Here is a 14,863-nt window from a genome sequence, read left to right on the forward strand (position 1 = left end):
ACAGTCCATGTGGTGGCCTGCCTGGTGCTGCTCTGACTTCCGTTAGTCCCTAAGACTCACCATGACCCTTTTCCATGTCGTGGCCTTTCAACCTTAGCCTCCTCTCCAGGAACGCTCTCCCCACTCAGCACCCATGCTTTTCACATAACTGTTTTCTATTCATAATCTGGATTATAACGTTAGGATCTAAACCCCCAGGAGCACTTTCATGGCACCAGTACAGGCCAGTCTTGAATTCTGGGGCCCAGGATCCTCTTGCCTTATCCAAGTAGCTGGAAAAGAGGTGTGCGTCTGCACCAAGCCCATCTTCACCACTGCATTCTCCGTGAGTCCAGGAGCTAACCCTGGAGGGGCACTCAGCAAACTGTGGAATGACAGGGTGTCCAAGCAGTGGTACCCACATCACCAAGATTATGAAACAATAGGGGCTCAGAGCAAAAGCAATGTGTGGGCTTTACAGAAGTTTGGGAGGGGTTTTTGTTTTGGTTTGGTTTTGGTTTTGCTTTTGGTTTTGGTTTGGTTTGTTTTTGAAAAAACTAATCAGAGTGGGGAAAGCAGACTCAAGGCACATAACCTAACATCTGACTGAGCTCAGCCACTCTCTAGGCCCTGTGAAGTTCATCCTCTCGATCAGTTCCCACGGCTATGAAATGGAGAGAGGAAACCACACAGTGGCTTGTGGTCATTAAATAAAAGAAAGATGCTGAGTCCCCTGTCCCAGGGATGCTCACAGAAGGTCTTTGCTAAGAGTGCACTCTCCTCTGCCCTCGCCTCTCTCTTCTCACCGTTTGCTGCAGAGACAGCAATGACTACAAACCAGCTTCAACCTTAGTTTCTTTCTCTCTCTCTTTTGAGACAGTATTTCATTATGTGTATTAGTCTGGCCTGGAACTCTCTATGTAGACCAGGCTAGCCTCAAACTCAGAGATTCACCTGCCTGTGTTCCCCAAGTGCTGGGATTAGTGCTGTGCACCATTATGCCCAGCATAATTTGGGTTTCTTACGCTTAATGAGAATGATAAAAACATGACTGAAACATTTCGGTTAAACTATTCCATTTCAACGAAAGTCACCATGCCTATTTTGGGGAGAGAGCAGGATTGAGGCTTGAGAGTGAGGCTTCCAGCATGGTGGTAAGTCCCATGCTACTCAGCAATATCCAGGCCTTTTTTCATCTTGAGACAGGGCCCAACCAGGCATCCCAGGCTGGCCTTGAAGTCACTCTGAACCAGGGCAGGACCTGACCATGTGATCCTCCTGCTACAGCCTTCCAAGTGGCTAGGATTGCAAGCCTGTGCCACCATGTCCAGCTCACCACTCTCTTAATTCTCAGAGAATTGTGTACAAGTGGGAAAACAGCTAGCTCAGGTTTCCCTTTGAGAAAATACAATTGGGATTTAGAAACTTGGAGTGCTCATGTGTCCTAAGAAACAAGTTCTCACTCTAGAAGGCATCTGTCCCAAGCCACACCAAAGAGCAGGCTCACAGTGACACCTAAAACATGCTTCTGTTTGTACAGTGCTTCTCTGGAGTTCATCTTCCCAGGTGCGAGGCTCATACTAACCAAAACTCAAGGCATTCGCAGAGTTCTCATACCTTATGTTCAAATGGAGCACCGTAGTAGCCGTCATTCAGCCCAAAAATGACTTCATTTTGGTTGCGGGCATGAATCTAAGAAGGGAGAAAATGCACTATTAGTTCTTCCTATGCCAGAGACCAGAGCATGACACCTGCAACCCCACCATCCTCACGCTGACACACACGCTGCCGCTATCTAAACAAAGGGGCAGCAAAGAAATCAGATCGCACAGGCTAGGTGAGCAACAGAATGGAGCAGATCTAGGTGTCGTTAAAGATTGAACAAAGGTATAAACCAACACCACACACACACACACACACACACACACACACACACACACAGGAGAGGGGGAGAAGGGGGGAGATTGATTGGAATCATTAGGAAAATCTGAATTAAAAATCAAAATAAATACCACTTTTTTCTTTTTTTCTTTGTTTTTGTTTGTTTGGTTTTGGTTTTTTCGAGATAAGATTTCTCTGTGTGGCCTTGGCTGTTTCTTTTGGTTTTTAAGATAGGATTTCTCTGTCTAGCCTTTACTGTCCTAGAACTCATTCTGTAGGCCAGGCTGGCCTTGAACTCAGAGCTTCCCCCACCTCTGCCTACTCAAGTGCTGGGATTAAAAGCATGTGCCACCACCATTTGGCAAATACCACTTTATACCATCATAATGGCTAAAGTTTAAAAGAACAATACACATCCACAAAGGTGTGAAGCCAATGGAAATGCCTCATGCCTCAGCTGGGAATGGTGACCTTTACGCTCACTTTGGAAAGCCACCTACAGTTCCTTACAAATGTCAACACACTCTTACCATAAGAGCAGACAGTTGCATTCCTGGGTATTTACCCAAGAGAAATGACAACAGTTGTCAGCACAGTAGTTGACATTCCCAGCAGCTTTCTTCATCATGGTGGCAGTTACTCAGCTCCACAAACAGTTCAGACTCACTGCACTGCACGCTTTTGTCCTGCAGTGCGGTGCTGTGCTGAGGGTGAAGCCTGGGGCCTCCAACGCTCTATCTACTCTTTAAGAAGGTGAACTGATGGCTGCTCACTGTACCTCAACAAGCCTAACCTAAAACTGACACTTCTGACAGTCCCTCCCTGACCCTAGCGGGCTAGTCTGAACACTGCTTCCACACACTTTCTAAACTCAATTTTAAATGGTGTCTTGTACCTCTCTGGGTCCTTAACATTAAAAACACAGAGAGAAAGCACAGGACCTAATTCTTATCACCCTAACCCACGTTGGTTTCTCCTTCTCTAAAGCCTGTGAGTCCACTTACCTGATGTCTAGTGTGTGCTCTTGCCACTAGTTCAGAAACAAGGCAGGGCTCCCTGTACTGATAACAGCTTTCTGGTCGGCTTAAACCTCACTTTTTCTTGTGCTCCGCCATCCCAGTGTGCTTCCCTGTAGAGCCAACTTTCTAAGAAGACTCCTGACTGCTGACACTGAAATTAGCTCATTAGACATGAGCACAGTACGGTATTTTCAGACCACCACCAGGGCATGTGCGAGCTGGGAAGCAGGGGGAAGAAAAAAGCCAAACTGTTCCTTTCAAAAGAAGTACCAGAATATACACACTGAACAAACATCACCAAAACACTAAGGATGTTTATAAACAACCTATGGCTAACATTTTAAGGAAACTTTTAACAGTAGTAACAGGGGTGCCATGAGAGAGACGTGGCTTTCACCCCACAGTGGAGGATTGCCATGGCCCACTCCGACATGCCTCTGTAGCTGTGCAAAGAGGAGTTTGTTTGTTTGCTTGGTCTTGGTTTTTGGTTTTTCGAGACAGGATTTCTCTGTGTAGCCTTGACTGTCCTATACTCACTTTGTAGACCAGGCTAGCCTCGAACTCACAGCAATCCGCCGCCTCTACCTCTGGAGTGCTGGGATTAAAGGCACGTAAATGCCTAGCTGCAAAGAGGAGTTTTGTTTTGTTTTTTTAAGATGTATTTATTTATTTATTATGTATACAGTACTCTGCCTGCATGTACACCTGCAGGCCAGAAGAGGGCATTAGCTCACATTACAGATGGTTGTGAGCCACCATGTGGCTTCTGGGAATTGAACTCAGGACCTCAGCCATCTCTCCAGCCCCCAAAGAGGAATTTTAAGTTAGAGACATCTGAATCCAAATCTTAGCTTCACCCTACTAAGTGATTTTAAGTATTTTCTTAAACTCCCTCAAGCTCCAATTTTACCAATGGGGGAAGAAAGGACCAATATATGAACCTTTACAAAGCTGCTCTAAATATTAATTCTAATAACTTCTCTATGGGACACTAAATAGATGCTGTTTCATGTGCAGTTCTGATAGACTTCTGGCCGCATCCTGGAGCTATTAGAAAGGATGATGGAGCTACCCTTGAGCTTAGCCAGGAGAGTCTAAGAGTGAGGAACATCGGTCATAGGGCACCACAGGCTGAGATGGAGACCAGTCCAGAGGACATGCTCGTCATCACATGCTCCAGATGGAAAAGGAGACGTTCAGTGGACGGTTCTTTGTTTCAACTTACTTTTCACAATCGAAGGGAAAATATCCAACAAGGCCAAACAGTGAGTACGGAAAACATATCAAGTCACATACACATGCACACAGACACATGCACAGAAAGCATACACAAATACACACTCACACTTAGGGTGTTTCTGCCTGAGTTTCTCCAGTTAAAGGTCCTTTGTGTTTGTTTCTATTACCTGAGACAGGATGGCCTGAAACTCAGTGTCTACCAGACTGGTCTCACACTTACAGAGATCCTATCTCAGCCTCCCTGTGCTAGGATTGCACTGTGAGCTAAGGGGTTTTTTAAAACTCAAATGTAACAATGTAAGTAAACACAGCATCACAAGCCTTATCTGTTGCTGCCTTGGTTCTGTTACAAGGCTCTGGCTAGCCCAGAACTCTCTGTGTGGACCAGGACCTAAGGCAATCCTCCTGCCTACTCCTTCTGAGTGCTGTGACTATAGGCATGTGTCACCATGCCTGGGAAGTTATCTTTTTTTCTCTTGCACTAATTTAATTTTTTTACATTTTCCCCCTTTATGTTAGCATCTAGTACAACTAAAAATGTAAAGAGAAGAATCAACAGAAAAGTTCCACAGGTTAATTTGTAGAGGACAGCCCTTTGGAAGGTCACTCTGAGAATTACCTGTTGACCCAAGTACTTCAGCCCATCCAAGTAGACTTTCCACTCTATCAGCAGCTGATAGGCATCTTCCTTTCCACCCCAAATCTTCACCACGAAGCAGGACACAGATGTATCCAGGCGGTCCGGCATTATCCCAAAGTCAAGACTCCTCCACGTTGGATTCTGTTGATGGACATTAAAACATACTTTAGGAAGATTCTAGCTTCGTCTCAAGAATTCTCACTAGATGCTACATCATTTTGTTCAAAACAAAACACAAAAAACACAACCAAGGAGGGGCTGCTGGGTTAAGAGTGCTGGCTGCTCTTCTGGAGGACTCAAGTTTGAGTCCCAGCAACAAGGCCTCTCACAACTACCTGTAACTCCAGTTCCAGGAGACCCGATGCCCTCTTCTGGCCTCTGCAAGCAGCAGGCGCATAAATGGTGCGCAGACATACAGGCAGACAAAACACCCACATACTTAAAAACTAAATGAAAAATAAAGGCTGGAAGCTGGCAGGACGGCTCAGTGGGTGAGAGCATTTGCCACCAAGCCTGACAACCTGAGTTCAATGCCCAGAACGCATATGGTGGAAGACAAGAAGCAATCCCTGCAAGCTGTCTTCCGACTGCCCACGGGCATCGGGCACGCTCAGACCCCTGCTCCCTGACATTTGCAAAACAAATACTTTCTTTTTTAAGACAAAAGGTATTATAAACAGATAAGACTGTCCAATTAACAGAAATGGGGTGAAGATGAGGCCTGGGGATTAATCTCCTCACAGAAGCACTTACTCTCACTCTCTGTGACACGGCTTCCCCAACACTCTTTTATCCAACACATAAATGGCTATGACAAGCCAGCACACAGATTAATACACACACAGTACTGGCCACCATGCAGAGAGCAAGAACACGTGTGGTATTCAGCTGTAGCTGGGACAGCCATACAACAACCCCACCTCCAAGGCTCAGGAATTATCAAGGAAGAAGGGGTGCAGAGGGTTTTGGACATCTGCAGTCGAACAGTATTTACCAAGCGTGTTGGGGCCATTGCACACAAGCACTCACAGCGGCTGTGACAGCACACACAAGACTTCACAAGACGGATGGGGACACACGACTCATTAAGTTCCACCCCCAGCTGAGGAGTTGGACGGCTGGCAATGGATAGCTGTTGGGTTTTCTTCAGGGAAAGGAAAGGAATTGGAGGAGAGGTGTGGGTGATCAAACCACATGCCATCCAAGGACAAATTCAACAAACAAAAGGTGGGCAGTAGCATATAAACAATGCCCCCAAAGGACCTCCAACTTACCTCTCCATTTTAAACAACTCTATCACTGGAGATGTAGCCCAAGAGCAGAGTGACTGCCTGGCAAGTGCAAGGCCCCGGGTTTCCTCCCCAGTACCATATAGACAAAAATAATTACTCTGGAACAGTGGAAAGTTCAGTGACAGAATTATGCTAAAGGTTACACAGCAGCATGGAAGAAACAATCAATGCCACCAGGCAGGGAAGACATGGGAGACTGCGTGCGGGAGCTTGACTTTAAGAGAACAAACAGAATGGCAGCAGAGTAAAGTCAGGAACTCCAGGCAAAGGGAAGATGATATTACCAGGGCTTAGAGATGTGAGGCCGCAAGTGAGAGCAGGGAGCAAAGAGCAACTGCCCCAACTGGAGAGACTCAGGGAAGCAAAAGAAGGCTTGCGGGCCTACGCAGCTGGGTGACATGGCCAAGCCCTTTCAGGCATCATCACCTGGCTTCCCTACCGCCCTCACTAGAACTGCCCACCATCACCCTGCTTAAGCCTCGTGACATCTTGCCATGTGACAGTGTTTCAGTTTTTACAACTGAAGAGCCCGAGACAGAATGGATTGTGGGATTTAGCAGGGTAGCCTAACTATGCACTTCTACTGCACGGCTGCTCCCCAAGACAGAGGAAGTTAAATGGCCCTCCCTGCCACTCACAGCCTGTGGTCTGGGCTGATTGATGCTCATCATAACCACATTTTTAGAGATTACCTCTTGTAAGGCTCAGTGGTCAGCCAGTGATTGCTCAGACTTAGTGTTCAAATACCTTAAGCCAGTAGCCCCTGCCAGGGGGTTGGTAAAATACAAACAAGACACAATTAAGCTAATGGACATGACAGCAAATGTTAAACTAGCACAAGATTAAAGCAGCCTTCACAGATCGGCCAGGAAGGAACCGGACCCCACCAGATGCCTCCGCCCATCTACAACTTAAGAACCTGCAGGAGAATTCTGGGCCAACTCTGGAGCCTGAGAGGAGGCTCCCCTCTGCTCCTGAGCTCCCCTCTGCTCCCCTCTCCTCCCCTCTGCTCCTGAGCTTCCCTCTGCTCCACTCAGTCTACATCTCCTTCACCACCTGACACCAGCAATCAGCTGACTGTGATGTGGGCCACTTACTCTGAGCGTTGCACTTGGTTTAACCACACAGACAACAGCACATATGAGGATGGAACATGTAACAGGCAAAATAAGGGGGTCTCCTGGTTTGACCAACTTGAGCTTTGAGTGAGGAAGCTCAGGCCACTGGGCAAAGCTTTCCTGGATTCCCCCAAGCTGCTCTTTTACTGGTTAACATTTCTCTGAGCACTAGATCACAGTGCAAGCTTTTCTCCCTCAGGGAGCCCTCCATGCTTGCCTCCTACTTACTAGGCTCTACTGACAAACCCTTGCTAAGGCTGGGGTGTTTCTGCCACTGTTTTCCCCTCTTAGTAACCTGGAGCCTCAGCAAGGCTCCTGTCAGACCGCAGAGAGAGGCATGCGTGATGCGTGCTCCAGTAGAGACACCAGGAGGAGATTCACAGCAGCACAACACACGCTGGCTCAGACTAGAAGCCAAATGTGCTCATCATGGGGGAAAATGGAAAACCTATTAGATTCACTCAGTAGAACACACACAGACAAGTCAAGCACATGGCCGACTGATCATGACAACCAAGTTGACAATGGACATAGGGCGCTCTCTACATTTTTCATTCATACAAAACTCAAGAACAGGTAACAATTAACAAGACTACTGTGCATACTCACATACACTCACACACACACACACACACACACACACACACACACACACAATTTTAAAAGAAACTTTTCTAAATGGAAAAACAGTGGGATAACTTAGTAGTTTGTTTTTGGGTGACAGGGTCTCACTGTGTAGCTGAGGCTACTCTTATAACTCACAATCCTCCTGTCTCTTCCCCCCTAACCCTGGGGTTACAGGCATGTGCCCATGGCCAGCCAGACATGTCAGCTCTCTAACTGAGCAAAGGCATACTCACCAAGAAATGGGTCCTGTATACAAAGGCCCTGCACAAACTACTCTTACAAATTTTGCCCAAATAAATACAGAATCAAAATTAGTCAGCTCTTTATAAATTGGAACGATGCCAATTTGACACATTAACATTTTCAACAGCAATTTAAAAAAATTCAGTAATAACTGAACAACTGAGCACATGTGTCCATGCACTGTAACACAAGAACCAGACCTCAAGTCAATCCACTCACGTTTTCTGAAACAGGAGTTATAGGATGTGTCACATGTACCTGTCAGAAAAAAAACTTACCAAGGAATTCTTAATCACTTCACTTCTATAAAATTCTGGAAAAGAAAAAAAGGACAGTAAGTGATCTGAAAGGTCATTAAACCCTGCAAAACCTTAAAGTTCTAGTAAAGCATACAAGATGCTTTCGAGAGACCTGATCCCTCTGCTATCTTTATCAGTGAAAAATTATAAAAGCAAACATTAAGTAAAAGTCTCTTAAAGGGGAAAAATACCAGTGAAGCAGATTACAAATTTTTCAGATTGAATTTCATAATTGTTACCTGTCTTCTGCAGTACATTCTAATTTGAGCCCTTAAAAATTGAAACTTTCGGTGGGGCTGGAGAGATGGCTCAGTGGTTAAGAGTGCCACCTGCTCTTCCAGAGGTCTTGAGTTCAATTCCCAGCAACCACATGGTGGCTCACAACCATCTATAAATGTGATCTGATACCCTCTTCTGCAAATAAAGCACTCATATGCAATAAATAAAATAAATAAATCATTTTTTAAAAATTGAAACTTTCTTCCTCTTTTCCCATTTCCACTCATTTCTTTCATGAGTACATACTGAGCATGCACACGTGTGTGGTCCTGTGGGGCCTATGATTGAGGTCAGGAGTCTTCCACTATTCTCTTCAAGGCAGGATGTCTTAATCAAACCCAGAGCTCTTCAATACAGCTGGTTTGGCTGGCCAGTCTGCTCTGGGGATCCCTCTCTGCCTTCTGAAGCTATGCAGGTAGACTGTCACACTCACTCAGCATCCAGGATGCAGGTAGACTGCCACACTCACCCAGCATCCAGGATGCAGGTGGACCACCACACACTCACCCAGCATCCAGGATGCAGGTGGACCACCACACGCTCACCCAGCATCCAGGATGCAGGTCCTAGGGAGTCAAACTCCAGTTCTCATCTGTGGAGCCATCTCCCCAGCCACCCATTTCCACTCTTTATGACTGATTCTCTTTGCTCTTCTTCAAGCACCTCTTCTTCAAACGTTCCCTAATAGTTGTGTAGAGTGAATTCTGGTCTAGAAACCAAATGACTGAAGCTTTGCTTCTACTTGTTGCCAACACTCCATCTCTTCAATTTCTTCAGGCCCATTTTCAACTTAGAAAAGTCAGGTAATTGAAGTTCTTCTGTAGGCATTAAGGGCCACGATTTCACAACCCTTCATCCATATCAGTAAATGTTACAAAACTCAAAAGCAAGACCGAGCTGGAGGCTCTGACAGACATTCCCAAGGACCCTTCAGTGTCCCACAGACACCTAGCCCAGGTGACCTCCATGCCACTGTCACGGCAGAGTCTAAAGGACTCCTGGGCTCCCCTACTACTATAGGCAGTATTTCCCAAGTATGATGTACACACCATGGGTACCTGGATGATCTGAGGCGACATGTGGACAAAAATTTTTTTTTCTACTATTGAAATGTACGCCTAGATAAGCATGGTGGCACATGCCTTTAATCCTAACACTCGGAAGGCAGAGGCAGGTGGATCTCTGTGAGTTCAAGACCAGCCTGGTCCACAAAGCAAGTCTAGAGTTGTTACACAGAGAAAACCTGTCTCAAAAAAAAAAAAAAAAGGATGCCTGCACATTCTACTTACAACTGCAAGCCCATATCCTACAACCACCATCTCCTCGTTGCTCAGAACTGTCCCTGGCACAGGAGTAGACACTCAACACATTTTGTTGTTATGAATGAACAATCACATGCCCAGGTGGCCAGCCCACGTTTGGAGCCTTCGAGAGACAGAAAAGTAAACCTCTTCCAGCAAACTCTGTGTTAAGGCATTTCTTAGCAGACATGCTACTGCTGTTACCTTATCCTCATCTTCCAAACAAAATGTCATTTTTATTCTGTGTTTTGAGAACTGTTCACAGTGCATTAAATGAAAGAACAAGTTCTGAGAGAGGATTTACAGCAGGATCCAGTTTTTCTAACTAAGCTAACCATTCTTGGGTTTCAGATTTGGGTCACTTACATTCACTAGCCTGAATGGTGGTTGGTTTTTTTGTTTTGTTTTTGTTTTTGTTTTGTTTTGTTTAATGAATAACTGTTTGAAATAAGAAAATTCTGTTTTTAAAAAGGGACATCCTGAAACTGCTATGAATTTTAGCATCTTTCAAATAATACTAGAAATAAATGATCTTTTAAATATGTACAGTGCGTGGCTCTAGAGAACCAACCACGGGAAACAAAATTGTGAGACCTAAGAACAAATAGGGTCTATGACGAGACTGCAGGGCATGGTGCCAATGGTACATGCTGGCAGTCATGCGGCATTCTTTCACTCAGTAAATGTTTTATGAGTGCCTCAGCCTTACTCATAACAGGAGAAAAACAAACTTAACCTAAACTGCAGAGCTATTTTCACCTATCAGATTGGCAGAGACTCAATAGCTCACATAGTCTATTTTATTAATAAGGCTGTAGCAGAAAAGACACACATAAAACAATTCCCACTGAGTAGAATTTTGCAATACCTTCCAAAACAGAACACACCTTCTATGTCCCAGGAATGACACTTTCTAGATTTACCCTAAAGGCTGACTAACCCAAAACAATGCACTTGTAAAACTAGTCAATGCAACAAGAGAAGCAACAACCTAAATGGCCACCACAGGGCTAACCAAAGACACTCTAGAGCAGCTGCTCAAGGCAAAGTGAAAACTGCTAAGCGCACACATGGTATCTGTGCGAGGAAACTGCTGGGAATGGAGTAAGGACATCTTATCTTTCTCCTATTTGTGCAAATAGTTCAGGAAAGACAAAACAGGAAACAGATAACAGCGGTTACCAGGGCAGAATGGGAAACAGGTTGATGGGACATAGGTGAAAGGTGATTCTAATTTAAACCTTCATTTCTGTTTTGAACCACAGACTGCATTACAAAGTGAGTCTGGGACTATAACACAGGGCCATTGAAGAAAGAAAGAAAGAAAGAAAGAAAGAAAGAAAGAAAGAAAGAAAGAAAGAAAGAAAGAAAGAAAGGGAGGGAAGAAAAGAGAAAGAAAGAAAGAAAAAGGAAGGAGGAAGGAAAGAAAGAAAAGAAAGAGGGAGAGAGGGAGAGGGAGAAGAGAGAAGATGTACCCAGAACTCTCTGGTTATTGGAGACAAAGCAATTAATATGACTTAAAAATGTCTGTCCCTGTGGAGCTTACTTCCACAGGAAGAAAAGAGACATTAACTAAACATGCCAATGCCAGGTGATCTTAAATAACTATGGGGAAGAATTAAGCAAAAAACAAAACAAAACAACACAAAGCCCAGCAAATGGAATAGTGAAACCCTATAAAGGGTTAGTGAGAAATCCCCAAGAGTGGCTGAGGAGCTTGTGAGCAAAGGTCAGCAGGAATGTGGACGGGCTTGCCAGGGAGGTACCTGGAGGAAGGTGTTCGGGCCAAAGTGCAGACAAGTGCAAAGTGTTAGTTACATGGGAGAAATGGAGAGAGTCAAGACTGTCAGTGTGGCTCAAAGAGAGAAAGCAGAAGGAAGACTAGACCTCCTGGGAGCATTTCTATACTCCATCACCACAGAATGCTCAAGCGCAGCAGGAAGTGAGCTCTGGGTGGCTGGAAGAAGACAGAAGGAGCTTGGCCTTACTTGGAATGAGCTAAGAAACCATGAGACAATAAGATGATCATTCATTTACAAGGAGTCTGGGTTGAAAACAGGCTGGGAGGGAGGGCTGGGCAAACCTGTCAGGGGAGCCCTTCTGCCGTGCAGGCGAGGACGATAGTGGCACAAAGGTACAAAGAAGTCACCAGAATATCAGCTGAAAGGCTGGGTATGAGAACTAAGTGAAAGAAGGTAACTGGGATGACAGAAACCCAAGGTCAGTGAGCTGGCACCCCAGAGGCTTGGTCTTCAACACACCAAGTTTAAGTCACCTACTGACTCCAAAGGGACAAGAGTAGGCCACTCAATAGAGGATATGACATCAGAGGATGGGACTTGGGTGAGGTCACAGGACTGCACGGCTCTGCCCCTGATGTATTCATGCTAAGTGTATTCCAGAAGAGGACGGGCACTTAGCACCTCCCAGGTGAGAACTTGACTATGGCTAAAACAAACTAGAAAGGCTGGAGATGTGGCTCAGTGCTCAGAGAAAGCAGGGCTCTCACAGGAGCTGAGTTCTGCTTCTAGCACCACTCAGGTTACTTGTAGCATCCTGTGATCCAGCTCCAGGAGATCCTACAGCCTTGGCTAGCCTCCCAGACCCCTGCACTCCCATGCACACATCCCCAGTCAGACACACACACATACACAATTTTAAAAGAATAAATCTTAAAAGACAAAAGACAAAACAAAACAAAAACCTCTGTGGCTGGATATGGTGGTTCATAGCTGTAATCAAATTCAGACCAAGACAGGAGGGTTACCATGAATTTTAGGCAAACTTGGGCTACACAGTAAGTTCTAGGCCAGCCTGTGCTACGGTGTGAGATCTCATCTCAGAAATAAGGTAAAACTATATATTTTAGACTTCCAAGTTTAAAGGGAACCAGGATTATTACTGATTCTCCATTCTCCAACACAGGCCTTGTTCCAAACATGTATCAAACACTATTTGCTGTAAACTACCTGAAATGTAGAGAATCTTCTATGAAAACTAAAAAGACGCCAAAACATGCCCCCGTATCTTCTAAGGGTCTATATGAATTCAGATGAGATAAAAAGAGTAACTGAGAAGCTAGCATTTCTGATAATCTTCCAAAAAAAAAAAAATCTCTTGTAAAACTAGGAGATGAAATAGGTAGTAAGGTAGCTTAGGAAGAAAAGCCAACTGGCCCTTTCTGTGCTTATTCTGCGCCGAAGGCCACATACGGACCAGGAAATGCTGGTGACTGCCACGACAGACCCAGCCAGATTCTGTACCACTAGCCAGGATTACTAGAAAGGCTCCCTGTTCTCACAATGAGTTACAATCGCCCAGAAAGCTCAGATATGTTTCATTCCACCACGGCTGGCTGAAGCAGAAAGAAGCTTCACAAGTCTTCAGTCATCGCATTTTAATGATGAATTAACTAGCACTCACAAAAGCAAATAAGGAAGGCCCTAAGAGCTTTCTGAAGAAGCGATGGCCCTACTGGTACAGACCGTGGGCACACTCGTGCCCTGGCACTGCTATCCCCTATTTGTATTAATGGCCTTTTCATTGGTAACCTCAACAAATCTAAGAGCTTTCAAAAGGCCATCTGTAGTCACCAGGCCAAGTGTGGTAGCACACACCTTTACTTCCAGCTCCTGGGAAGCAGAAGTAGGCAGATCTCTGTGAGTGCTGGAGCAGCCTGGTCAATGCAGTAAATTCTAAGCCAGCCAGAGCTGTCTCAAACAAACAAACAAACAAAAACAAAAAACAAAAAACAAAACAAAACAAAAAAAGAAGGTAACTGAAGCCAGAAAGAACAAAGGGGTAAACACAGTTACTGTTTCCATCTTTACATCACAGTCACTTGCTTTTTAGAACCAGTATAGTTAACACTGCAGTTCCAATAATAATGGCCACCATTTTCCAAGCTCCCAGATTACACTCCCTGAAAGGACCCTGGCCAGCTTGAGCATGGCAAGCATGGCTCTGGCAGGCCCTGCCCTTCTCCCCCATTCCCTCTGCCTTGCTAAAAACCATTAGATTACATTCCTAATGCTAGCCACCAAGGTCTACTCCCTTATTTGGCCACTTCCTCCTCCTGAAGCTGACTACCAAGTTCCAGCTATCAAAGTAATGAAGTCCAGCAATCAAAGCCCACTTTGCTCACCTAATTAACATGCCCAAACAAAATTAAACCCCTCATCCTATCACAGGTTTCCCTGTTACCTGTACAAACTGCCACTTTCCTATGCACCTTGTCTGTCTTCTTTCTATGCAGAGGACCTTTGTGGCCCTATGGCGACCCATCCTGTCCTGTCCCACACACACACACTACTGAGCAAATGCTCCTTCCCCTGTCCCTTGTTCCCTTCCCCTTCTCCGCAGTCCTCTGCTTCCTCTCTGTCTCCTATTCCCTGCCCTATGTCCCTCTGGGGAAAATAACTCTCCTTTGTGCTGAGAACTTAGTCTTGGGGTCCTGAGCTTACACCATTCCTTATGCTAAGTACATTAATGGCTGCTATCATGGTTGACTCTAGAGCAAGAGCACAGAGGTTTTATTAAGATCATCAAGGCCTGGGGCTGGAAAGATGGCTGGGCAGTTAAGAGCGCTTGCAGCTCATGCAGAGGACCTGCCTTTGGTTCCTGGAACCCACATGGTGGCTCACAAACACCTGTAATTCCACTCTAAGGTGTCTAACGCCTTCGTCTGGCTTCCAAGGGTACCAGGAGCACATGTGGTCACAGACAGACATGCAGGCAAAAACACACACACAGGAAAATAAAATAAAAAAATTAATCTTTCTTTTTTTAAGGTGACCAAGGATCAATTATATAGACACTCATCAAAAATTAAAAGTAAGCTGGGCATAGTGGTACATGCCTTTAATCCCAACACTCAGGAGGCAGAGGCAGGTGAATCTCTGTGAGTTGGAGGCCAGCCTGTTCTACAGAGTGAGTCCAGGACAGCC

At 45.3% G+C, this 14,863-nt stretch overlaps 1 protein-coding gene across 1 annotated transcript in view; it reads right to left on the bottom strand.

The window, feature by feature from the left end:
* Uvrag (UV radiation resistance associated) overlaps positions 1-14,863 on the bottom strand; it is a 256,107-nt gene that overhangs the window by 215,615 nt on the left and 25,629 nt on the right. The window contains exons 3-5 of the mRNA XM_051149003.1: positions 8,317-8,351; positions 4,738-4,899; positions 1,597-1,671 (exon numbers count right to left, since the gene is read on the bottom strand). Coding sequence (XP_051004960.1) covers positions 1,597-1,671; positions 4,738-4,899; positions 8,317-8,351 — 272 coding nt within the window. The remainder of the gene's footprint in view (positions 1-1,596; positions 1,672-4,737; positions 4,900-8,316; positions 8,352-14,863) is intronic.

This window comes from Acomys russatus, chromosome 7, assembly GCF_903995435.1.
Source record: "Acomys russatus chromosome 7, mAcoRus1.1, whole genome shotgun sequence".
Taxonomy (NCBI): domain Eukaryota; kingdom Metazoa; phylum Chordata; class Mammalia; order Rodentia; family Muridae; genus Acomys; species Acomys russatus.